Raw genomic sequence first — 19,748 nt, 5'->3', positions numbered from 1 at the left:
ATGATCGAATATATAAAAAAAATCAACAGACTTTTTAAATAAAGGTCACTAATAATTGTATGGTATGTGATGCATAACACTTTAAAATACTGACTGTCACACCTCGTGACCTCAGCACACCATGTAAATAAACAAAATATGGATTATTAATGCATTTTACCAGATTTTTAACCATGCACAATAGGATATATAAGTTGGAAGGAATGTTAATGTTAGAGGGAGATTTGAAATCTGCATCAAATTTTAAGGATTTTTTTTTATAGAATTCGTTTTTTGTATAATTCTTTATCTAAAAGCGGAAATATATTTTAAGTTCATAAATTTTGACCAATAGGATAGGTGGATTGGAAACTACCTGCGCTCTAATTGGTTAAATGATGTGCGACACTTAAGCTTCTCCTATCAGAGTGAAGATAATTTTCAATCCACCAATCACAGATGTCAAAATTAATTAACTTAAATTGTATTTCCGCTTTTAGATAAAGAATTATACAAAAAACGAATTTTATAAAAAAATCCTTAAAATTTGATGCAGATTTCAAATCTCCCTCTAACATTAAAATTTGTTCCAGCTTATATATCTTAATGCACATAGAAATAATAATAATAGAAAAAAGATTGTCGTGGATATAATTTGCCAAATGCTAGCTCTATCCTAAAACATCAACTATGCATTGCATAGCCGAATTATGATACATGTTTTTTCATATGCTTTATATTACACGAGAGGAGAAATTTTTAACTATATAATTTGACCTAGCAAAGCTTGCGACTATTTATAGCCGACTCAATATGCAAATGCAACGGAAAAATAACAGCCCATTCTCACCAAAATCTGTACACTTTCTAACCAATAGTATAACCTTATGGTTCCTACACTGTTTTCCTATTGGCTGATTTAGAGAGTGTGTCTCTAGATTATCTCTATCCCATAAACTCAGTGATAAGAATGGATAGATTAAAATACACCCCCAGTGATGATAAGCAAAATTACCCTTTTATGTAGTTAATTGTGTAAAAGTAATGCCGTGGTTATAAAACTTTGAGTACCAACGTTATTTATAGTCCAATGTCTCCCTGCTCTAAAATACAGTCAGAAACAAATCGTAGCCAAATGGCTGTGGTTAATGGTAGGGGTTTGTCAGTCTGCTTGCTATCATTACAATAAAACTATACTTTAATTCGAATTTTTGTTTTGACTTTTTCGGCAGTTTCCTGTAATGTGCCTAGTTGAGCATAGAAACCCTCGAATATTTCTAGTTTTACTTGTTGCCTTAGGCTAGGTTAGGCCTCCCCCCCTCTATAAAAATATTTTTAAAATAAGGGAGTAAACATTTCAAAGTGCTGCTAGTCAGCACCAGTGTATCACTTACTGGACTTCCCACTAGCGTGCTAAAACTTTTTTTTAAACTACAATTTAAAGAGGTGAAAGATAACTTCCACCTTACATGTTCCACCTCAAGGGTCCATAAAGCCCTCTAAAGGCATAACCGCTAGTAAATAATTACATATAGACATATGTAACGTCTAAGATAGGAGGTTATTTATATGTGCCTTGTTTTTGTTTTTTTTAATCTTAAACAATAGAAATAGGAGAGAAGAACTATAGTGTGAACCCCTTTTTCGTAAATCTGACAAAGGAACTTCTCCAGCTGACAAAAAACTTTGAAATTTTTCGAGTATATAATTTCTAGAAAGCTAACTTTATATTAAGGAATTCAACAATTCATAGCTAACTTATTAAAGGATTTGTAATATGCTTTATACTATACTAGAAAATTAAATTTTAACACGATATAATTTACGTGAGAAGAGCTTTATCTTAAGAAATGCGACTATTTACAGCTGACTTTTTATATGAACAAAATGAAAAAAATATGCCCTTTCCCTTTCCCATATATGTACAGTGTATACACAGTACAACGCTAGGTCCTGTTGAAAACGTAATGAACGTACTGTTGTATTGCTATTTGTTGTTATTTTATTTTTGTATAATTTATTTTGAGGTAAACATGAAACAAATTATGAATTTATGTATTTTAAATGTTTATAATAGATACGAATTACGAATTAAAGATTATAATTCATGTATATTTGAAGTCCGAGATATTATTTTTTTGTTTTAATAGAAACTCAAGAAAAAAAATATGATTTTATTAACTTAAATTCATAAAGGGATTTTTATTATTTTCAACGATTGCAATAGATGAAGCATATTAATTATTAATGCACAGATAAAACGTAGATGTGAAACAACAATATGAAGGCAGTATTTCATGTGATGGACTTGATTCGAGTAAAAGTTGAAAGAACAGCTCTAATTAACTCTAATGAAAAAAACTAGAAAACTTCAGTTTAATTCAACCAATGAGATTTCATGTATGCTCCGATGCGATTCATTTATTGGCTCAATCAGACATTACCTCTCTTTCTTAGTACCTTTATTTCTTAAACCTCAACTGCTTCTTCCTTAATTTTTGTTATCAAGAAATGAGGGGTAGCTTTTGGGCTCTATCACTTTGATGTGTTGAACCCCTCCTCCCACAGTGCCAAAATAGTCTGCCAAGAAAATTTACCTATATTCTGAAAATTAAACATACATATTCAAAAAAATTTCTGGCAGGGGCCATTGAACTGTAAATTTCTGTGGTACCCAAAGTTTCAAAACATGTTTGAGTACTTTAATAAATATTGGTTATTTGGTACCCAAAGTTTTTAAACAAGTTTGAGTACTTTTAATAAGTATTTAATAGTTTGTTACAAACTAGTATTGTTAAAAAAATCAACCAATTATTTTAATCTAAAGAATGGTGATTTTGGTTAAACATCATGGGGAATGTATAATGTATATCAATTTAATGTCCATTGTCCTACCAATTAAGATCCCTGCATAGATCTAACAATTTTCTAACATTCGGAGGCTAATAAATTAAATGATTATTGTTTCTTGAATAATTGTCTCTGTTTAAATTAGGGGGGAGAAAGGAATATTGGACTATTTAATTGACTTTTTCTTATTTATTGGCTTAACAACTTTGGGGAGTTTTAATGATTTTGGATTTGTTGGTTCATTAAGTTGGGTGTTCAAACATTTCAACGCTTATTTGTAATCTATAGTAGGGGTAACTTTGTTATCATATTTGGGGATGTGCTTCAATTTATCAGCCATTGTTTTATCCCTTTAGATCCCTGGTTTAAATATATGTATTATATTACTCAGGGATCTAAAGGGATAAGACAATAGCTGATAAAATGATGTATATCCCAAATGATAATACACAAATTAACCCCTTCGGTAGATTACCATTTATGGTTGAAACACTTTGACACTTGACTTAATAACCTAACCAATCAAAACTAAAAAAATTTCTAAAGTTGCTAAGGCAACGAATAAGAAAACAATATTACAAAACTTTGGGGGCTAGTGGAATAAACAGCCCTTTGTCCCCTCCCTCCCTCGATAAGTCTAATCTGGCTGATCCCATATTAGTTGGAATATTACATTTCTGAAATAAATATCCACAGAATTATCCTGGTTTACCATATTAATTACAGGAATACTTTTACCCAGGGATCTAAAGGGATAAGACAATGGCTGATAAATTTATGTACATACCCAATAATCAAACACTAAATTACCCCTTCTGTACAATTAGTGGTTGAAAAGATTGAAACTTAACTCAATGAAGCAACCAATCAAAATTCGAAAAGTCCCAAAATAAGAAAATGTTATTAAAAACTGGTGTAATAAACAACCCAATTTCCCCTCCCTCCTTGATACTTTGTCATTCTTAATTAAACTACTACATAATCTCAGAAAAATATTATACTCAACAAGTTAAATATTTTGGAAAACAATTTGCAGATAAGTATACTATTTGCTGGTGCCCGAGCCTCTAATTTAATATTAGAATTTCTATCATGAGCAATGGAAAACTTTAAAAGATTTCATATACGTAAAATGCCAATTTGTTATTGAAGCTGAAGGATTCAAATTTAGGGTATTAACAGGGGCGTCCAAGCTTTTTTTTGGGGGGGGGTAAAATTTTTGTAAGGGGGGGGTAATTAGTTTTTTTTTTGGGGGGGGGGTAAAATTTGCTTGGATGGGGTAATTCCCCCCCCCCCTGAAATCTGTTGGCAGGGGTAAATTTAGTTTACCCCCCCCAAAATTTACCCCCGGGGTAAAATTTTGGGGGGGTAATTAAAATTTTATCTATAATACAAAGTAGAACGATGTCTGTCTGTTTGTTTGTCTGTGTGTCTGTTTGTTTGTAGCGAAGGATCTCGCTAACCGCTGAACCGATCGGGTTCTCCTTTACAGGGTAGTTTCTCATAGGTCCCGGGAAGGGTTATAACTATTTTCTTGGGGGGGACACCCCCAACCCCCCCCAAAAAAAAAAAATTTCTTTTTAAGACTAAAATTAAAATAGTGGGGACAACTAACCCCCCCAAAGAAAAAAATTTCCCCACCCCAAGAGGATTTTTTTTTTGGATTTATTTTTAAAAATCTAAATTACAACAAATTGGGGCAAAGCCCCTAGAGGCTAGGGGCGAAGCCGCTAGTTAAATATATAGTATTAAAAATGCGCGCGAAGCGCGCAAAAAATTTTTTTATTAGAGATTTTTTATTTTTGGGGGGGGGTATTTACCCCCCAAAAATTGTTTGGGGGGGGGTATTTACCCCCCAAAAATTGTTTGGGGGGGGGTAAATACCCCCTCCTAAACGGTTGGGGGTGCTTACGGCACCCCCAGGGTAGAGGTACATTTTAAATGGGGGGGGTAGTCGCCCCATTACCCCCCCTTGGACGTCTATGGGTATTGGGTCTACTTTTAGAATTCTTTTAGCAGTTAAAGCGGTGTATTTCTTGCAGGCTTTCTTTGACATTGTAGGACAATAGATTATAGAACAAAATGTACAAAACCCAACCGTGACGAATTTGGTCATATTCAATTCTAATTTTATTGTTACCATAATAAACTAATAATCAAAAGGGGGATAGTCAGGGGTTAGGGGGGGAGGGGTGAATTAATTTTACAATGTAAATTGATAATATTGCTTTTTTGGATATTTTTCTTTACATTGTCAAATTATGTGATTTTATTTATAATAATTATTTATTGCATCGAATTATAGACAGATTTAGAGCACTTCCCGAGGAGCATTTAAGAAAAAAATAACACTCTCTATAACCTATTCTGTATTTGTAAGAGGGTTCTCTGCTGAGCTCTAGGAACTTTGGGTAAAAGCACCACTTAAAATTTCAACCTACGGAATAAAATATCAACCCCTCTTCTAATTATGATTTTAAATCATTGATTTTTATTTCTGGGCTGAAACCAGAGTCAAATATATAGAATAGGTGGATAAATTGACAGGGAAAAATTTGCCGTCAATTTAGATTGCTAATATTATGAACCTCATTTATTGGTCAGTCCGTTCATTTGATAGGAGGAGAGAGGATGGGGTAAAAGAGGTGGATAGCTGGGGTATCGTTATTTTAGCAAGCTCTGGGTATATATTTATTAGAGCACATAAAATCTGGTGCAACATCTGGAGATGCGATCCCCAATTTTCAAAATTCTTTGAACGTACGAATAAGACTTTTATAGAAATGCTTCGCATCTAGTCTATCCACCTATGTTTAATATAAAGTTTACACCATATAAGAGTAGAATCTAAATATTTGATTGATGTGCCCCGACAATTATCAAGCGCAACTCAGGCACAAGACACAATTACTTTAGCTAGCCCCGAGGCACCTTTTGTATACTTTTATGTATTTATTGGCCTATCTTTACCAATATAATACCATATATGGGTAATGCTAGCCTAATCATGGTAAATTGTATGTGATTTATTAATGTTATATGCTTATTAAAACATTATGTTTATTGTTAAAGTAATCATGTAACCATTTAGTTCAAGTATGTATGCCTACAACCATAGTTTGATTTACGCCCCATTCGCACTACCACATCCAAGTAATTATATATCGATTTTCTTTTCCTTCTAAATCAGATTTCAAAATTATTTTCATTTCTGGATCCAAACCAGAGTAAACATCTAAAAATTGGTGTTTATACAAGAATGACAACATTCATAAGTAGCAAAATAACAAAAAATTATTAATGGGAATACGAATTTAAAGGCTCTGTGTTCTCTGTATTAAAAAGGGTAGATGAAGGATAAAAAATAGCCATTTCGGGACCATTGTGAAGCTCCCCTGTAGACGAGAACTTAATCAGTTTAGTAGTTATTGAAATCTTAAGCTTTTGACAAAACAAACTATTGTACTTTAAATAATAGGTTATGTACAGTAATGAGTTGCTTTGGTTTTTGTTTCTTCTCAGTACCTTTTGGCTTAGTCCAGAGGATTCGAACCAATTACCTTCGACTAAAACACATTCTACAATCTCGAAGTTTCTAACCAGGGAGGGAGGGGACATCAGGTTGTTTTTACACTAGTCCCCAAAGTTTTATAACACATCATATCATTCATGCATTGGCTTAACAACTTTGGGGAATTTTGATTGATTGGTTCATTAAAATAAATGTCCAAAAGTTTCAACCACTAATTGTAATCTACACAAGGGGTAAGTTTTATTATTGGGTATGCACATCAAGATCCCTGTTTTCTAACCATATGTGGAAACACTTTTATATTTTACTCCACACACATATAACCTTTAGAATCGTTGATCCATAACGCCCCCTTTCAAGAGAAACTACAACCTTTTGGTTTTTAAACATGTATTTAATTCCATAAATTAGAAACCGATTAATATCCACTAAATTAAAACCAGTTTTCAGTCATACTGAAAAATCATGTATATCATCGTATTACAGACATATTTTCACGAAACTAAAAAAAAACATTGATACCAGTTTTGTTAACCCGGGACTTTGGCCCCTTGAGGCTAACAAAACTGTTTTATTTTTATTAAATGATATCATTTCAATATCCACGGAAAGCTGTCTATAATATGATACAATACATAACTATTCTTTATCATTAATTAATCTTGAAATAAAAAAAACATATATTTTTGATAGCTAACATAATCAATCAAAAATATAATAAAATTCGTACTTTCATGAAAAGATTTTTATACGAAAAAGTTTCCCTTTTTAACACATAGTCCTAAAATAAGACACACACTGCAAAATAAACAAAAATAATGATTAATTATTACAGTTAGGGAGTTGAATCCATTTTTATAGAAGCAGAAATATAATCTATGATTATGGTTTGAACCCTCTAAAACTCTAATCTACCCTTCCACTTTCCCCTCTCTTGGTGAAGATATCTTCAACGCCGATACGATTTTTGAAATATAAGATTCCACTTTTGTCTCTCTTGTTGAAGATATCTTCACCAAGAGAGGCAAAAGTGGAATCTTAAATTTCAAAAATCGTATCGGCGTTGAAGATATCTTCACCATGAGAGGGGAAAGTGGAATCTTACATTTCAAAAATCGTATCGGCGTTGAAGATATCTTCACCAAGAGAAGGAAAAGTAGAATCTTACATTTCAAAAATCGTATCGGCGTTGAAGATATCTTCACCAAGAGAGGGGAAAGTGGAAAGGTAGATTACAGTTTTAGAGGGTCCAAACCATAATCATAGATTATATTTCTGCTTCTATAAAAATGGATTCAACTCCCTAACTGTATTAAGTTCAAAAGTCGAACTTTTTTACTCTATGCAGAAAAATTACCAGTTTTTAAAAAATCCTCATATAAAAGTAACATGGTGTCTATGTATGTGTGTCTGTCTGTGTCGAAGGATCTCGCTAACCGCTGGACCGATGTGATTCTCCTTCACAATGTAGCTTCTCAAAGATCCTGGTGAGGTTTATAACTATTTTGGGTAAAGGTACGACTACCCTCTGGAGAGAAATAAACCCTAGAAAAAATGCCCCCCCCCCCTCCATTAAAAAAACTGAATATTTTAAATGAGGGATCTTCAGGATTAAGACAATGGATGATAAATAGATGTACATCCCCATTGAAGATTAAAACCAATGGTTCAAAAGTTGGAACAATTCAAATAAAAGTTTAGTCTCAGTTTTTACACCAACGAAATAGAAGGGGTTTTTATTAAACTTTGGGTACCAGTGTGATTTACAGTCCAATGTCCCCTCCCTTCTTCTAAATGTAGGAAATCTTTGCTTTAAAAAAAATGTCCAAACATGTTGAAAAGCAAAAATGTGATGGTTATACAACTCTACGTAACTTTTCTATTGAAAGCTTTTTGGCAGCATACCTTCAAACTACTAGTGGAACAGATAAAACCCCCACTTCCCTTTTAATAATTTTTAAAAATATAAGCAAAGAGGGGTGGGATGAAATTTCCAAACCGAAAGTAATCATATGATTTAGACTTTATAGGATAATACCAATTAGTAGAGGGTTTGTTTGTGGGTTTCCTTTTTTTGAGGGGCCAACAAATAGGTAACTTATAGTCCGGGCTTAATAATGATTACATCACTGGAGTTTTTACTCTGAGTTATGTAATTACTATTAAGAACAGGTATACCCTAGATAAGTCATTTAGAATTCTTTTTTCAAAAATTAGTTTTTAAAATGTTTTGAACTAATTAAGGGCTGACACCCGCACAAAGTAATGACCAATTTAACTTTGGACTCGGAAAAGAAGTAGAGGTTGGAAACAACAATATGATGTTTTGCTGGGAAACCGCTAACGGACCAGTCAGACGGATGATTCTGAATTCCTGCAGACCAGCAAAAAATTTAAATAAATATTGAGGAAGTAATTCCTGGATGAACTGAAAGAAAAGAATCTATCATCTTTCAATGATGCCTCTATTGAGGCCCAATTCAAAGAAAAATGGAGAACCATTGTGCGTGGCCTATGCTCTGAAAAGAAGAGATAAATGACGATGATGATGGTGAATACGTAGGGACAGAACTTTGTAGAATTCTGCTCCTGGGAAAGACGGAGTCCGACTAATAATGTTACAGAAGGGTGGAGCTGAGATAACAGACAGAGTGATAGAACTTGTACAGTATATGTTCAGCAACGGTTCAGACAAATGGGAGGAGGAATTGAAAATAGGGTTGGTGATACCTTTGTTCAAGAAAGGAGACAGGAACCGCAGAGATAACTACAGAGGAGTATGTTTGTTAGCCATGGGCAGTAGGATTCTGGCAAGAATCATGGCCAACCGTATAAGGATGTGGGCAGAGAAGCTGAACCTGTTTGATGATGATCAGTCTGGGTTCAGGAAAGACAGGTCAACAGCGGACGCAACTCAGGTGATGGTTAGAATCCAGGAGGATACAGCAGATCTGAGGAGGAGAAAGGAGGCAAGAGGAGAAGTTATTGAGGATGGAGAGGTTCCAGTGGCTAGGCTTTTAGACTTGAGAAAGGCGTACCCCAGGGTGAATAAACCTGCCCTGTGGGGAATCCTGGAGAGATATGGGATGAGAGAGAGGGCTCTGAGAGTTCTCAAGGATCTCCACGAAGCAACGGAGTATAGGATTAAGAGCAGAGAAGGAGAAAGTGAGCCATGGGTACCAGAGAGAGGATTGAGAGAAGGGGACCCTTCATCCCCTGTGTTATTCAACATCTATCACCAGGTGGTAATGAGAGTGGCGACAAAGAAGAGAAAGAGGAAGGCAGAGGAGGAAGGTCTAGAGATGGGAATTGGCTTCAGATATGTACCTGGATCCAAGTTTCCATCAGGTAAGGTCTGGGAGAAAGGCAACTCCGAGACTAAGAGGATGAGAGTGGACAAGGAGCTGTTTGCTGATGACACATCAGTGGTTGGTAAGAAAGCAGAGATTGAAGGAGGTCTAAGAGCAGTCAAGGAGGTCATGGAAAGGTTCGAAGAAAAGAACAATGAGGATAAGGAGGAGGAGATTATCTTTGGAACGGAGGAGAGTGAGAAGATCCGGATGCTAGGTAGTTGGCTGGGTCCAGCAGAAGATATCAAGCAGAGAAAGAAGAGAGCAGGAGCGTCATGGGCTAAGGTCAAGGGTCAGCTGAAAGGATCCAGGTTGTCAAAGAGGAGCCAGGCACTGGTAGTACAAGCATGTGTGGAAAGTACATTACTCTTTGACTGTCAAGTAAGAACCTGGCAGGTAGGGGAAATAAAGAAGTTGCAAAGTTTCATGGACAAAATGTATAGGTACATTTGGTCAAGCAAAAATCAACCCCCCCTAATGCAAATGCAAACAGAAGGCCTAAACATGCAGGATATACGGACAAGCTTTGGAATAAAATCAATCAGATGGAAGATAGAGAAGAGGTGTCTGGAGAGGCTGGGCCACATTATGAGGATGGAGGATGATAGATTGGTCAAGGTGGTCACTCTAGGATGGATGGAGGAGCTTGAGGCTGTTGAAAAAGTTCCAGGGAAGAAAAGGAAGACAGTCCTGTATTACAAGAAGTTGGTGAAGGAGGCAGGTTTGGAATACACAAAGATTGGAACACTGACAAGAAAGAGGAAGGAGTGGAAGAGGAGGATTAACCAGAGGATGAGTCATCTGGCTAAATGGGAGCAGCAGAGAGGAAAGAGGAACCAGGAGGAGCCGATTGAGAGAAATACAAAGATGGAGAATATTGATCTCAAATGTGATGTAGAAGGGTGCTACAGGATTTGCAGAGACAAGATTGGTCTTGCAAATCATAGGCTGAGAATGCATGAAATCTCAGCCCACAAAGTCATTTTTACCTGTGATAAGTGCAACAAAGTCTTTCAAATGAAGTCAAATTTACAAAACCATACCAAAATCTGTGGGGGAGTAGCCAGGGAGGGAATGACAAAATGTCAAAACTATACCAAAGAAATTTCTAGTTCAAATATAGCCAGGCATGTTAAAAAGTGCCGAGGCCAAGCAGAAGTAAGAGCAGCAGTCCCAGTGAGAAAGACTGGACCTTGTCCAAGCTGCAGTAGGATTTTATCTCTGTCAAATATGTCAAGACACCTAACAAAGTGCCAGCAGTAGAGGGAGGCGTAACTCTGTCGGAGTTGAAAGCCTTGATGATGATGATGATGAACTTTGTAGAAGGTCTAAATCATTTGATTGCACAACCTTTGTCTTGAAGTTCTCACTCTGCAGTGCATGGTAATGTGATGCGCCTGTTTTGAGCCAAGGCATTTCCCTATTGTTTTATGTTCATGTCGCTAATCTGACTTAACAGCAGTAAGTACAAGTTTACTTAGACTAGAATAGGATAAGTTAAGTTAGGTATAGTGTCGGGCACTCTGCATGGTTGCAATTTCCTTTTGGGTTGATTGGTCTGCAACACTTTTATTACACTTGTCCCCAAAGTTTTATATAACCTTTCCTTATTCGTTTGCTTAACAACTTTGGGGACTTAGCGAATTTTGGTTGGTTGATTCATTACGTTGAGTGTTTAAACGTTTCAGCCACTAATTTTAATTTACAAAAGGGATAATTTTGTGTATCATCATTGGGGATGTACATCAATTCATCGGCTATTGCCTTATCTCTTTATATCTCTGATGGAATTTCACTCAAGAAAGAGCTGTTACGTGGTCCAGTAAAACTTTGAGGTAAAGTGCCAAGTATTTTTGTAATAAGAGAGATAAAGAAATATTTCTATTATTCCAGACTTATTGTAATTCTAAAGAAAATTATTTAGAAAAATAAATCAATTTTGTAATAGTTATTTATCGCATCGTATTATAGACAGGTTTCCACGGATATTGAAATGAAGAATTTTGAGATTTAAACTTGCTTTGTTAGGGCAACAAAAAAGGGTAACAATATTATGAGTTTTATTTTATTATTCTTGGAAAACTGTCTGTAATTCGATGCTATAAATGATTTTTTTAGTATGGCTGAAAACTGGTTTAAATCCAGCGGATATTAATCGTTTTCGAAGCCATATTGGAAATAGTATCTTTCAATCACGAATTATTATCCTTCATATTTCTGCGCGCTGGAAATAAACCTTTTTGTAAAACCTTAAAAGAACAGGATGTTTGTAAGTCAGTCTGTACTGAAGTATCTCGCTAACCGTTGCACCAATATGGTTCACCGTTACAATGCAGCTTCTCAAAAGCCTTTATAATTTTCCTAATTATTTAATTGAGGAGGGTATATTTGATAAAAGTGAACAATGTTCATCATAATTTTAAAATTGTTGAAGAAAGGAAGGTAAATAATCTAATAATTGCGGATAATTTTAAAGTTATTATATTAAATTTATTGCACATTGTACAGTTTTCTTTTTCATGATATACTATGTCAACTTTGAAATCTATGGAAAAAAAAATATTTTACTTTTGAAAATTTATTGTTGTTTAAACGTATGTACGTTTGCAGTAATATTGCAAAAGCTCATTGTTTTATGTTTCATACGGACATCTAGCGAGTAAAAAAAAACTATACAAATGATAACGAATGATAAGTTAGTTGTTAGTAGTTGAACCCTTTACGTCCGAAATAATAATCCTATTTATTTTTTGGGGATTTTTGGCGATTTCTCTTGAAAGGGTGGTGGTACCCTCCACCCAAACAGGTATAAACCTTCCCAGAACCCTTCAGAAGCTAAACTGTAAAAATTTTTGTCTGTAGCGAAGGATCTCGCTAACCACTGAACCGATATAGTTCTCCTGTAAAGTGAAGCTTCTAATAATTCAAGGTTTTTAACTATTTTAAGTGAGGGTATCTCCACCCTTCCAATAAAAATGCCCGTTCTTTTTTCCGCTGGATATAGACAGTTATCAGAATGTATCATTCTTGTATCTTTCTGTCTGTACCAAAGGATCTCGCTAACTACTGCACCGAAATGGTAATCCTTTACATTGTAGCTTCTCATAGGTCTTCGTAATTTTTATATCTTTTTTAGGGAAGGGTACCACCACTCTCCCAAAAAAGTAGTATTTTAGATCTACATACAGATGTAAAAATGTTGATTATAATCATTGGGGATGTATATCAATTTATCTCCCCATTGTCTTATCCCTTAATACCTCTGTTCTATTTGTAAGTGTATAGATGTCTGTTCAACTTTAGTATAACTTTATACAGATAATTATACATTTTCAGGGATCTTGAGGGATAACACAATGGCCGTTAATTTATATAAATTGCCACTTCAATAGATTAAAATCTTTTGTTGAAAAGTTTTGAAACTACCAGATTGGAAATAACCAATCAAAATTCAATAAAAGTATAACAAGTCAACGAATATGAGAAATGAAATTTTGGGTACGAATTTATTTTACAGTCAATGCTGTATCCCGGGCCAACCTCCATGATTTTATACAGATAATTAGAGAGAGAGAGTAGACAGCACAACTTTATGCCATTACTGATGCATTAATTCTTTCTTTCTAGTAGCTTTGCTACTCTATAATTTACTTTATTTATCAGTCGTGAGTCCGTAACTCTATGGGTTAAAATGGGTGTTTTTTCAAAATATATTCAAAAATAAAGGGAGATGGATAGGAATTGCAATGCTTAAAAGTCAGTTTAAGGTAAAGCACCGACATTTCATTAAATTGTTTTAGCTATTGTGTATATGTATTAACCAGATGATATAGTGTCATTGATAAAGACAGATTTCATAATTACTATCTATCTATCTATTTTACATCAGCGATACAGAGTTTCAGTTGTAAACAGATTTTATAAAAATACAAGGATGACAACATCCATAAAAGCGAAGCACAGAAACGGTAGGACAAACGGACATTAATACTTGTATAGTGTAAGAACTGAATAATCAGAATATAAATGTATAAGAGTCAACGCAAAATTGTAAGTAAATTTGTTGAAAAACAGCTTGATTCAGGATAATGTTTATGGACATACTTACATTTTTAGGACTTGATTATAGAGTTGCTTCGCTTATTACATTATACTTTGTTGTCCCAGGAATCAATACATAAAAAATCAGATCAATCGGATGAGCAGATCACATAAAAATTTGTTGTTAAAAAAGTAAAAAAATCAACATGTTTAAAATGGACGTACGGACATTTTGGTGATGATTATAAAGTTGCTACGCTTTCTAAATCGTACCTAACTATTAAAGGAATCACCATGCAAAATTTGAAATCGATAGGACAATTCTAACATGCCAAAAATAACGAAAAAAGCTATCCGTTACGGACGTACGGACGGACCGACCCTAATTATAGAAAAGCTTCGCTTTTAATAATATACTAGCGGCTACGCCCCTAGAAGCCTCTAGAAAAGTCGACCTCATTCCATTTTAAATTTGAGTTTCAAAGGGGTAAAAAATATCTTTTTTGTGGGGGGGGGATTAAGACACCCTCTCCAAAAATAGTTTAAAACCTTCACAGGAACTATAAGAACCTTTACTGTAAAGGAGAAAAATATCGGTTCAGAGGTTTGCAAGATCCTTCGGGACAGACAAAACACGCCAACTACTTTATAAAATAGGATTTCATTCTTAAGATGACAAGAGAGAACATAGTTCACCAAATATATCTAAGATTCGAAAGAGATCATAGATTACTCCCACCTAACTTGCAACATATTTTATGATTTTAAATATACTCATAAAACTGAAATCAAAGTTTTCCCAATAAAAAAATTGTCACCTTAATCTAATGCTTTAATGTTATTGCATTTAAAATAATGAATATCTTTAAAACTAATGCGTTTTAAAATTGGGTGATGCAAAAGCTTAATAATTTTTTATAGATAAGGACACCTAGCGAGAAATAATAAACTATTCAAACGAGAAATATTATTATTTGTTGGTGCCTGTAGTTTAACCCTTTAAGTCGGAAATAATTTTAGCTTTAAATAAGATAATATTAAGTTAAAAATCTATCAATTTGTGTTATTAATATGGACCTCATTTATGGTCAGTTTGTTCTTCCAAGAGAAGGGAAGGAGTGTGGATACTAGGTATCAGGGGTTTGCAATTTTTTTTTTTTGGGGGGGGGGTAATTCGTTATTGGGGGGGGGGTAAAATGGTGCGCGATTTTTTATTTTTGTTTGGGGGGGTAAATACCCCCTCCTAAATGGTTGGGGGTGCCGTAGGCACCCCCAAATTCGTTTTTTGGGGGGGGGGGTAATCCCCACTTTACCCCCCCCCCCCCTTTGGACGTCTATGCTAGGTATCTTGATTTTAGTCAGCTGTGTGTATTATTTATCAGAATACATGGAAAATGGTACAAAATATCTTTAATATATAGTAACAGGATGTGTGTTTGTCTGTCTGTCTGTCTGTACCAAAGGATCTCGCTAACCGCTGAACCGATCGGGTTCTCCTTCCTAGGGTAGCTTCTCATGGGTCCCGGGAAGGTTTATAACTATTTTTGGGGAGGGTACCACCATCCTCCAAAGAGAACTCACAAAAAAAAATTTACGTAGAGACTTGAACGCAACATAGAAATGTTACGTATTATTTTTATTTAAAAAGCAAGTATTTATAGGGCCACTAGAGACCTCTGGGGGCGTAGCCGCTAGTATGAAATAAAATACCGCAAATAACAAATAGGACTGTTTTAACCCATATTTTTCCACTATATCAATGAGAACATAGCTCAGCAAATCCTATTGTATGAGTAATCGTTACTAGATGATTGGAGTGAGATAATGATTTTGTGGTTTTTATTCTATTAAATAAAGTTGTTAAAAATTGTAAAATTTTATTTTGAATTTTATACTACTAACAAAGTCTGTGTTAAATTTTTGCTTTTTACAGCAATAAAAACACTTATTAATGTTCTTCAAATTTATGCATGTTTACAAAAATGGTACAACAGCTTATTGTAACATTTTAATACGAGCACCTGGCGAAAAAAAAATAAACTATACAAACGAGAAAACTTATTATTTGTTAGTTTTTGTAGTTTAACCCTTTACGTCTGAAATAACTTGTATCTTTTAATAAAGAAGTATAAGTTTATCAATTTATGTTACTAATACGGACTTCATTTATTGGCCAGTTCGTTCTTCCAGTAGAAGGAAAACGGTGGAGTTACTAGGTTTTATAATTTTAGTCAACAGCATGTATTATTTAACAGAATACATGAAAAATGGTGCAAAATCCAAGTAATAATATATCAAAAGTAACAGAAATGACTTTATGTACTAAATCATCTAGTAATTACTACTAATGGTTAGGTTGTTCGCATACATAAATATAAAAAATTTGTAAAAAAAAAATATTTAATTTTTTTTTTTGGGGGGGGGGGATTCATGGGAGCTTCGCCCCATGGTTCAGTGGGGTTCCTCCACCCAAATTACTGGTTTTTGTTTATAAAAATAAAAAAATTTTAAAATTGCCTAAAACCATCACAGGACCAGTAAGTATATTCCATGAAGAATAGAGCCCAATCAGTTCAGCGGTTACTGAGATCTTAAGCTTCAGACAGACAGATGGAAGGACAGACTTCAAGCTACTTCATATTATATGTAGATTATAGCAGAATGAACTTTATAACCTCTAACTGAAGCCATAGATACTTTAGTAGAATAGAAAAAATGTAGTTCTAAACATATATGAACCAGAGTGTGGTACTAGAGAATGTAACCTTCCTGAAAATGTAAAGAAATTTAACAAATAAATGTAAGAGTTAAAAAATTTAATTCTTTATGAACGTAATTTATGTTTATTTATTTGATTTTGTCTCTTTAAATTATTTTTTTTTTAACTAACGTACAGTAACATTTCTGATGAAAAAATGTTTTTAACTTTTATTTGAAATACGAGCACCTAGCAAGAAAAAAATTAACTATACAAACAAGAAAACATATTTTTTGTTAGTGTATGTAGTTTAACCCTTTACGTCCGAATAAATAAAGTATTAGGCTATTTTTATATTTTTTTACTATAAAATTTATATATATATTTATATCTATTTATTTTCTATCTATCTATCTTTTCATCTAACCATCTAGGTATCTATCAATCTATATATTGTGCAACAGCGCTTAGTGTCATTGATAAAGACAGATTTCATAATTATAATCTATCTATCTATCTACTAATGATAATATTAATAATCATCTATCTATCTATAATGTATAATGTATATAGTGTCAAACATAAAGACAGATTTCATAATTATATACTTTTTTATATAACACATATCATACAGTGTGTTTTTTTTTATGAGAACTTTTTTGAAAGCAATTTTACCCCACTTATAGTTATCAGAATTTAATGATTAATGGCTTATTTTCTTCGTTTTTTAAGGCAATTAATAGAACAACAAAAAAATATTTCAGTTTTTATTTTTTAAAAAAATAGTAAAATCTAAAATTCAAAACTTAGGTGTCAACATCTAAAAATGGTTTCAGCGCATTTTTCTTATGCTCAAATATTCAACTTTTTGCAGGAATGGCTGCAAAACACTTCAAAGTTTAGATATAGAGCTAAAAATGTATACAGATATTATTAGGGACATGTACTAGAACATATCAAAGTTTAAAGGTCATATCTCAACCAGAGAGGGAGAACTGGCCCCACAAAGTCGTCTACAGAAAATCTAATTTTTTTCTTAGAAGATAAGGCATAAGAAAAATGCGCTAAAACCATTTTTAGATGTTGGCACCTAAGTTTTGAATTTTAGATTTTACTGTACTTTTTACATGAAAACTGAAATATTATTTTGGTGTTCTATTAATTGCCTTAAAAAACGAAGAAAATAAGCCATTAATCCTTAAATTCTGATAACTATAAGTGGGGCAAAATTGCTACCAAAAAAGTTCTCATAAAAAAAACACACTGTATTTATATAATAAGTATTATATGCAAAACCACATTTTGTACATTATTTCAAAATTACTTAATTTTTTTAACTAAAATTTAAAGTGGAGGGTCGACTTAGATAAGCCCCCTTCCCGTGCCCCTAGAGGCGCAGCCACTTAATTAATTGAATAAGGTTAGAGAGCTCAAAGAACGGTTCTTGCCAAGTTGCCAGTTTTAAATGTTAGATTATGAAACAAATATGATTGCATGGAATATCTAACCAATCATTTTCTATTTTTATATTTCTGCATTAAAATTATATATCAAGTGATTTCCTTATCAATTTATTGCGGTGCAGCTTTGGATCATTGATAAAAAGTGCTCGGCTGCGCTCAAAGATAATCTAGAAAAGATGGGAAAACAGGTAGAAGATTTGGCTAGCTAGCCTGTAATAAATTATGGACATTTGAAACCCCCGATAGTCGTATCAGCTGTAAGTTGTTTGTACCTTGACTAACAGACTTACGAACAAAGTAAATTGTTTACTGGATGCCCTTTAGTAAGGAATATCTAAATCAAAGAATTCATCAGTCAATCTTAAATAGCCGTTGAGAAAATCACATTTTCTTAATAGCTTTTCGAAAGGACTGACAGTAGATCTATAGTATATTTAGATGTATATACAGACAACTTCAACCCTTCTTTTTTCAAAGACCTCTTTCGTCTGCTTCTAAATCATTTATGCTACTTTTCTGTGTTAATATAAGCGACACCATTGGTTGATTTTCAATGACCCAATAGAAAGGTTGCACAAGGCGGTTGCGATGGGGAGATACAAACCTTTTCTCCCTCTAGTGTTTTACTCTAATGAACTGACAAGTTAATTATAGAGTAGCTTTGCTGCTAAATACGAATTATCTATCTATGTCATAGTTCAGTATTGTTACAAAATCATACTTTCAAAAAAAATCTACCAAATCAATCAATGGATCCGAAGGGATAATACAATGGCTGATAAATATTAAATATTCCCGATAATGATAAATAAATAACCCTTGCCATAGATTAGAATTATTGGTTGAAAATTTTAGACACTAGTAGTTTGGAATTGAAGCTTTTGAGCCAAGAAATAAGATAATGTGATTACAAATGTAATTTACAGTCCAATGTCCCCTCCCTCCCTGACAAAATCGGATTCAAAATATCCTCTTTTTAAAAGCGAAGCTTTTCTATAATTAGGGTCGGTTCGTCCGTGCGTCCGTCCGAGATAGATAACTTTTTTTTAAATTTAGGCATGTTAGAATTGTCCTATCGATTCCAAACTTTGCATTGTGATTCCTGTAGTAGTGAAGTACGATTTAGAAAGCGTTGCAACCCTATAATCGTTACCAGAAAGTCCGTACGTCCATTTGATATATGTTGTTGATTTTACTTTTTTAACAACAACTTTTTATGTGATAAAATCATCCGATTGATCTGATTTTTTGGTTACTGATTCCAATTACAATAAGGTAAAATATTATGAGTAAATCATCTCTATTTAGTTTAGTTTAGTTTAGTTTAGTTCAGAGAGTCGGGCTGAGAACACGCATTTTGCAAGCTCTCCCCCGCCCTACCCCATGTGTTAAGCTCAGTTCTACCTTCCCCCTCTCTCTCAACTAGTTCCCCTCTCCCCACTGCCCGTGGTCACTCCGCAGTTGGAGGAAAGGGAAGACACTGTAGCCAGAGGGCACCTCGTATTTAGGCCTGGCAATGTGTATGTGTTAACGTATCGGTCAATTGTTAGCACAAAAAAGTGAAAATAAAACATTAATGAATTAAAAATTTTTTTTTCAAACTTATGTGTAACCTAATCGCTTTAATTTAATGAACAATTTTTGGTGAAAACACTCTCAAAATTTTTTGATAATTTATCGGTCTGGCAACATTTTACCGGCGCAAAGTACTCCCGACAAATAAGCTCTCCCATTGGCTAACATTTTTTCGCGTCCCACCATTGGTCAGCTGACCCACACTCACTCAGCACCCTCGGATCCGCCATCTTCACTTCATCATGGCCTGTAGTACGTGT

At 34.0% G+C, this 19,748-nt stretch overlaps 1 protein-coding gene across 1 annotated transcript; it reads left to right on the top strand.

The window, feature by feature from the left end:
- The first annotated feature begins 8,976 nt into the window (after positions 1 to 8,976).
- On the top strand, positions 8,977 to 10,974 carry LOC145326655 (uncharacterized). The gene has a single exon (XM_080170023.1). It carries the CDS (start codon positions 8,977 to 8,979, stop codon positions 10,972 to 10,974), a length of 1,998 nt encoding a protein of 665 aa, XP_080026149.1.
- Positions 10,975 to 19,748: the final 8,774 nt, after the last annotated feature.

This window comes from Acartia tonsa, chromosome 8 (genome assembly GCF_053477335.1).
Source record: "Acartia tonsa isolate MP-2025a chromosome 8, ASM5347733v1, whole genome shotgun sequence".
Classification (NCBI taxonomy): domain Eukaryota; kingdom Metazoa; phylum Arthropoda; class Copepoda; order Calanoida; family Acartiidae; genus Acartia; species Acartia tonsa.
The sequence above is the reverse complement of the archived record's forward strand: the minus strand, read 5'-3'. Positions and strand labels throughout refer to the sequence as shown.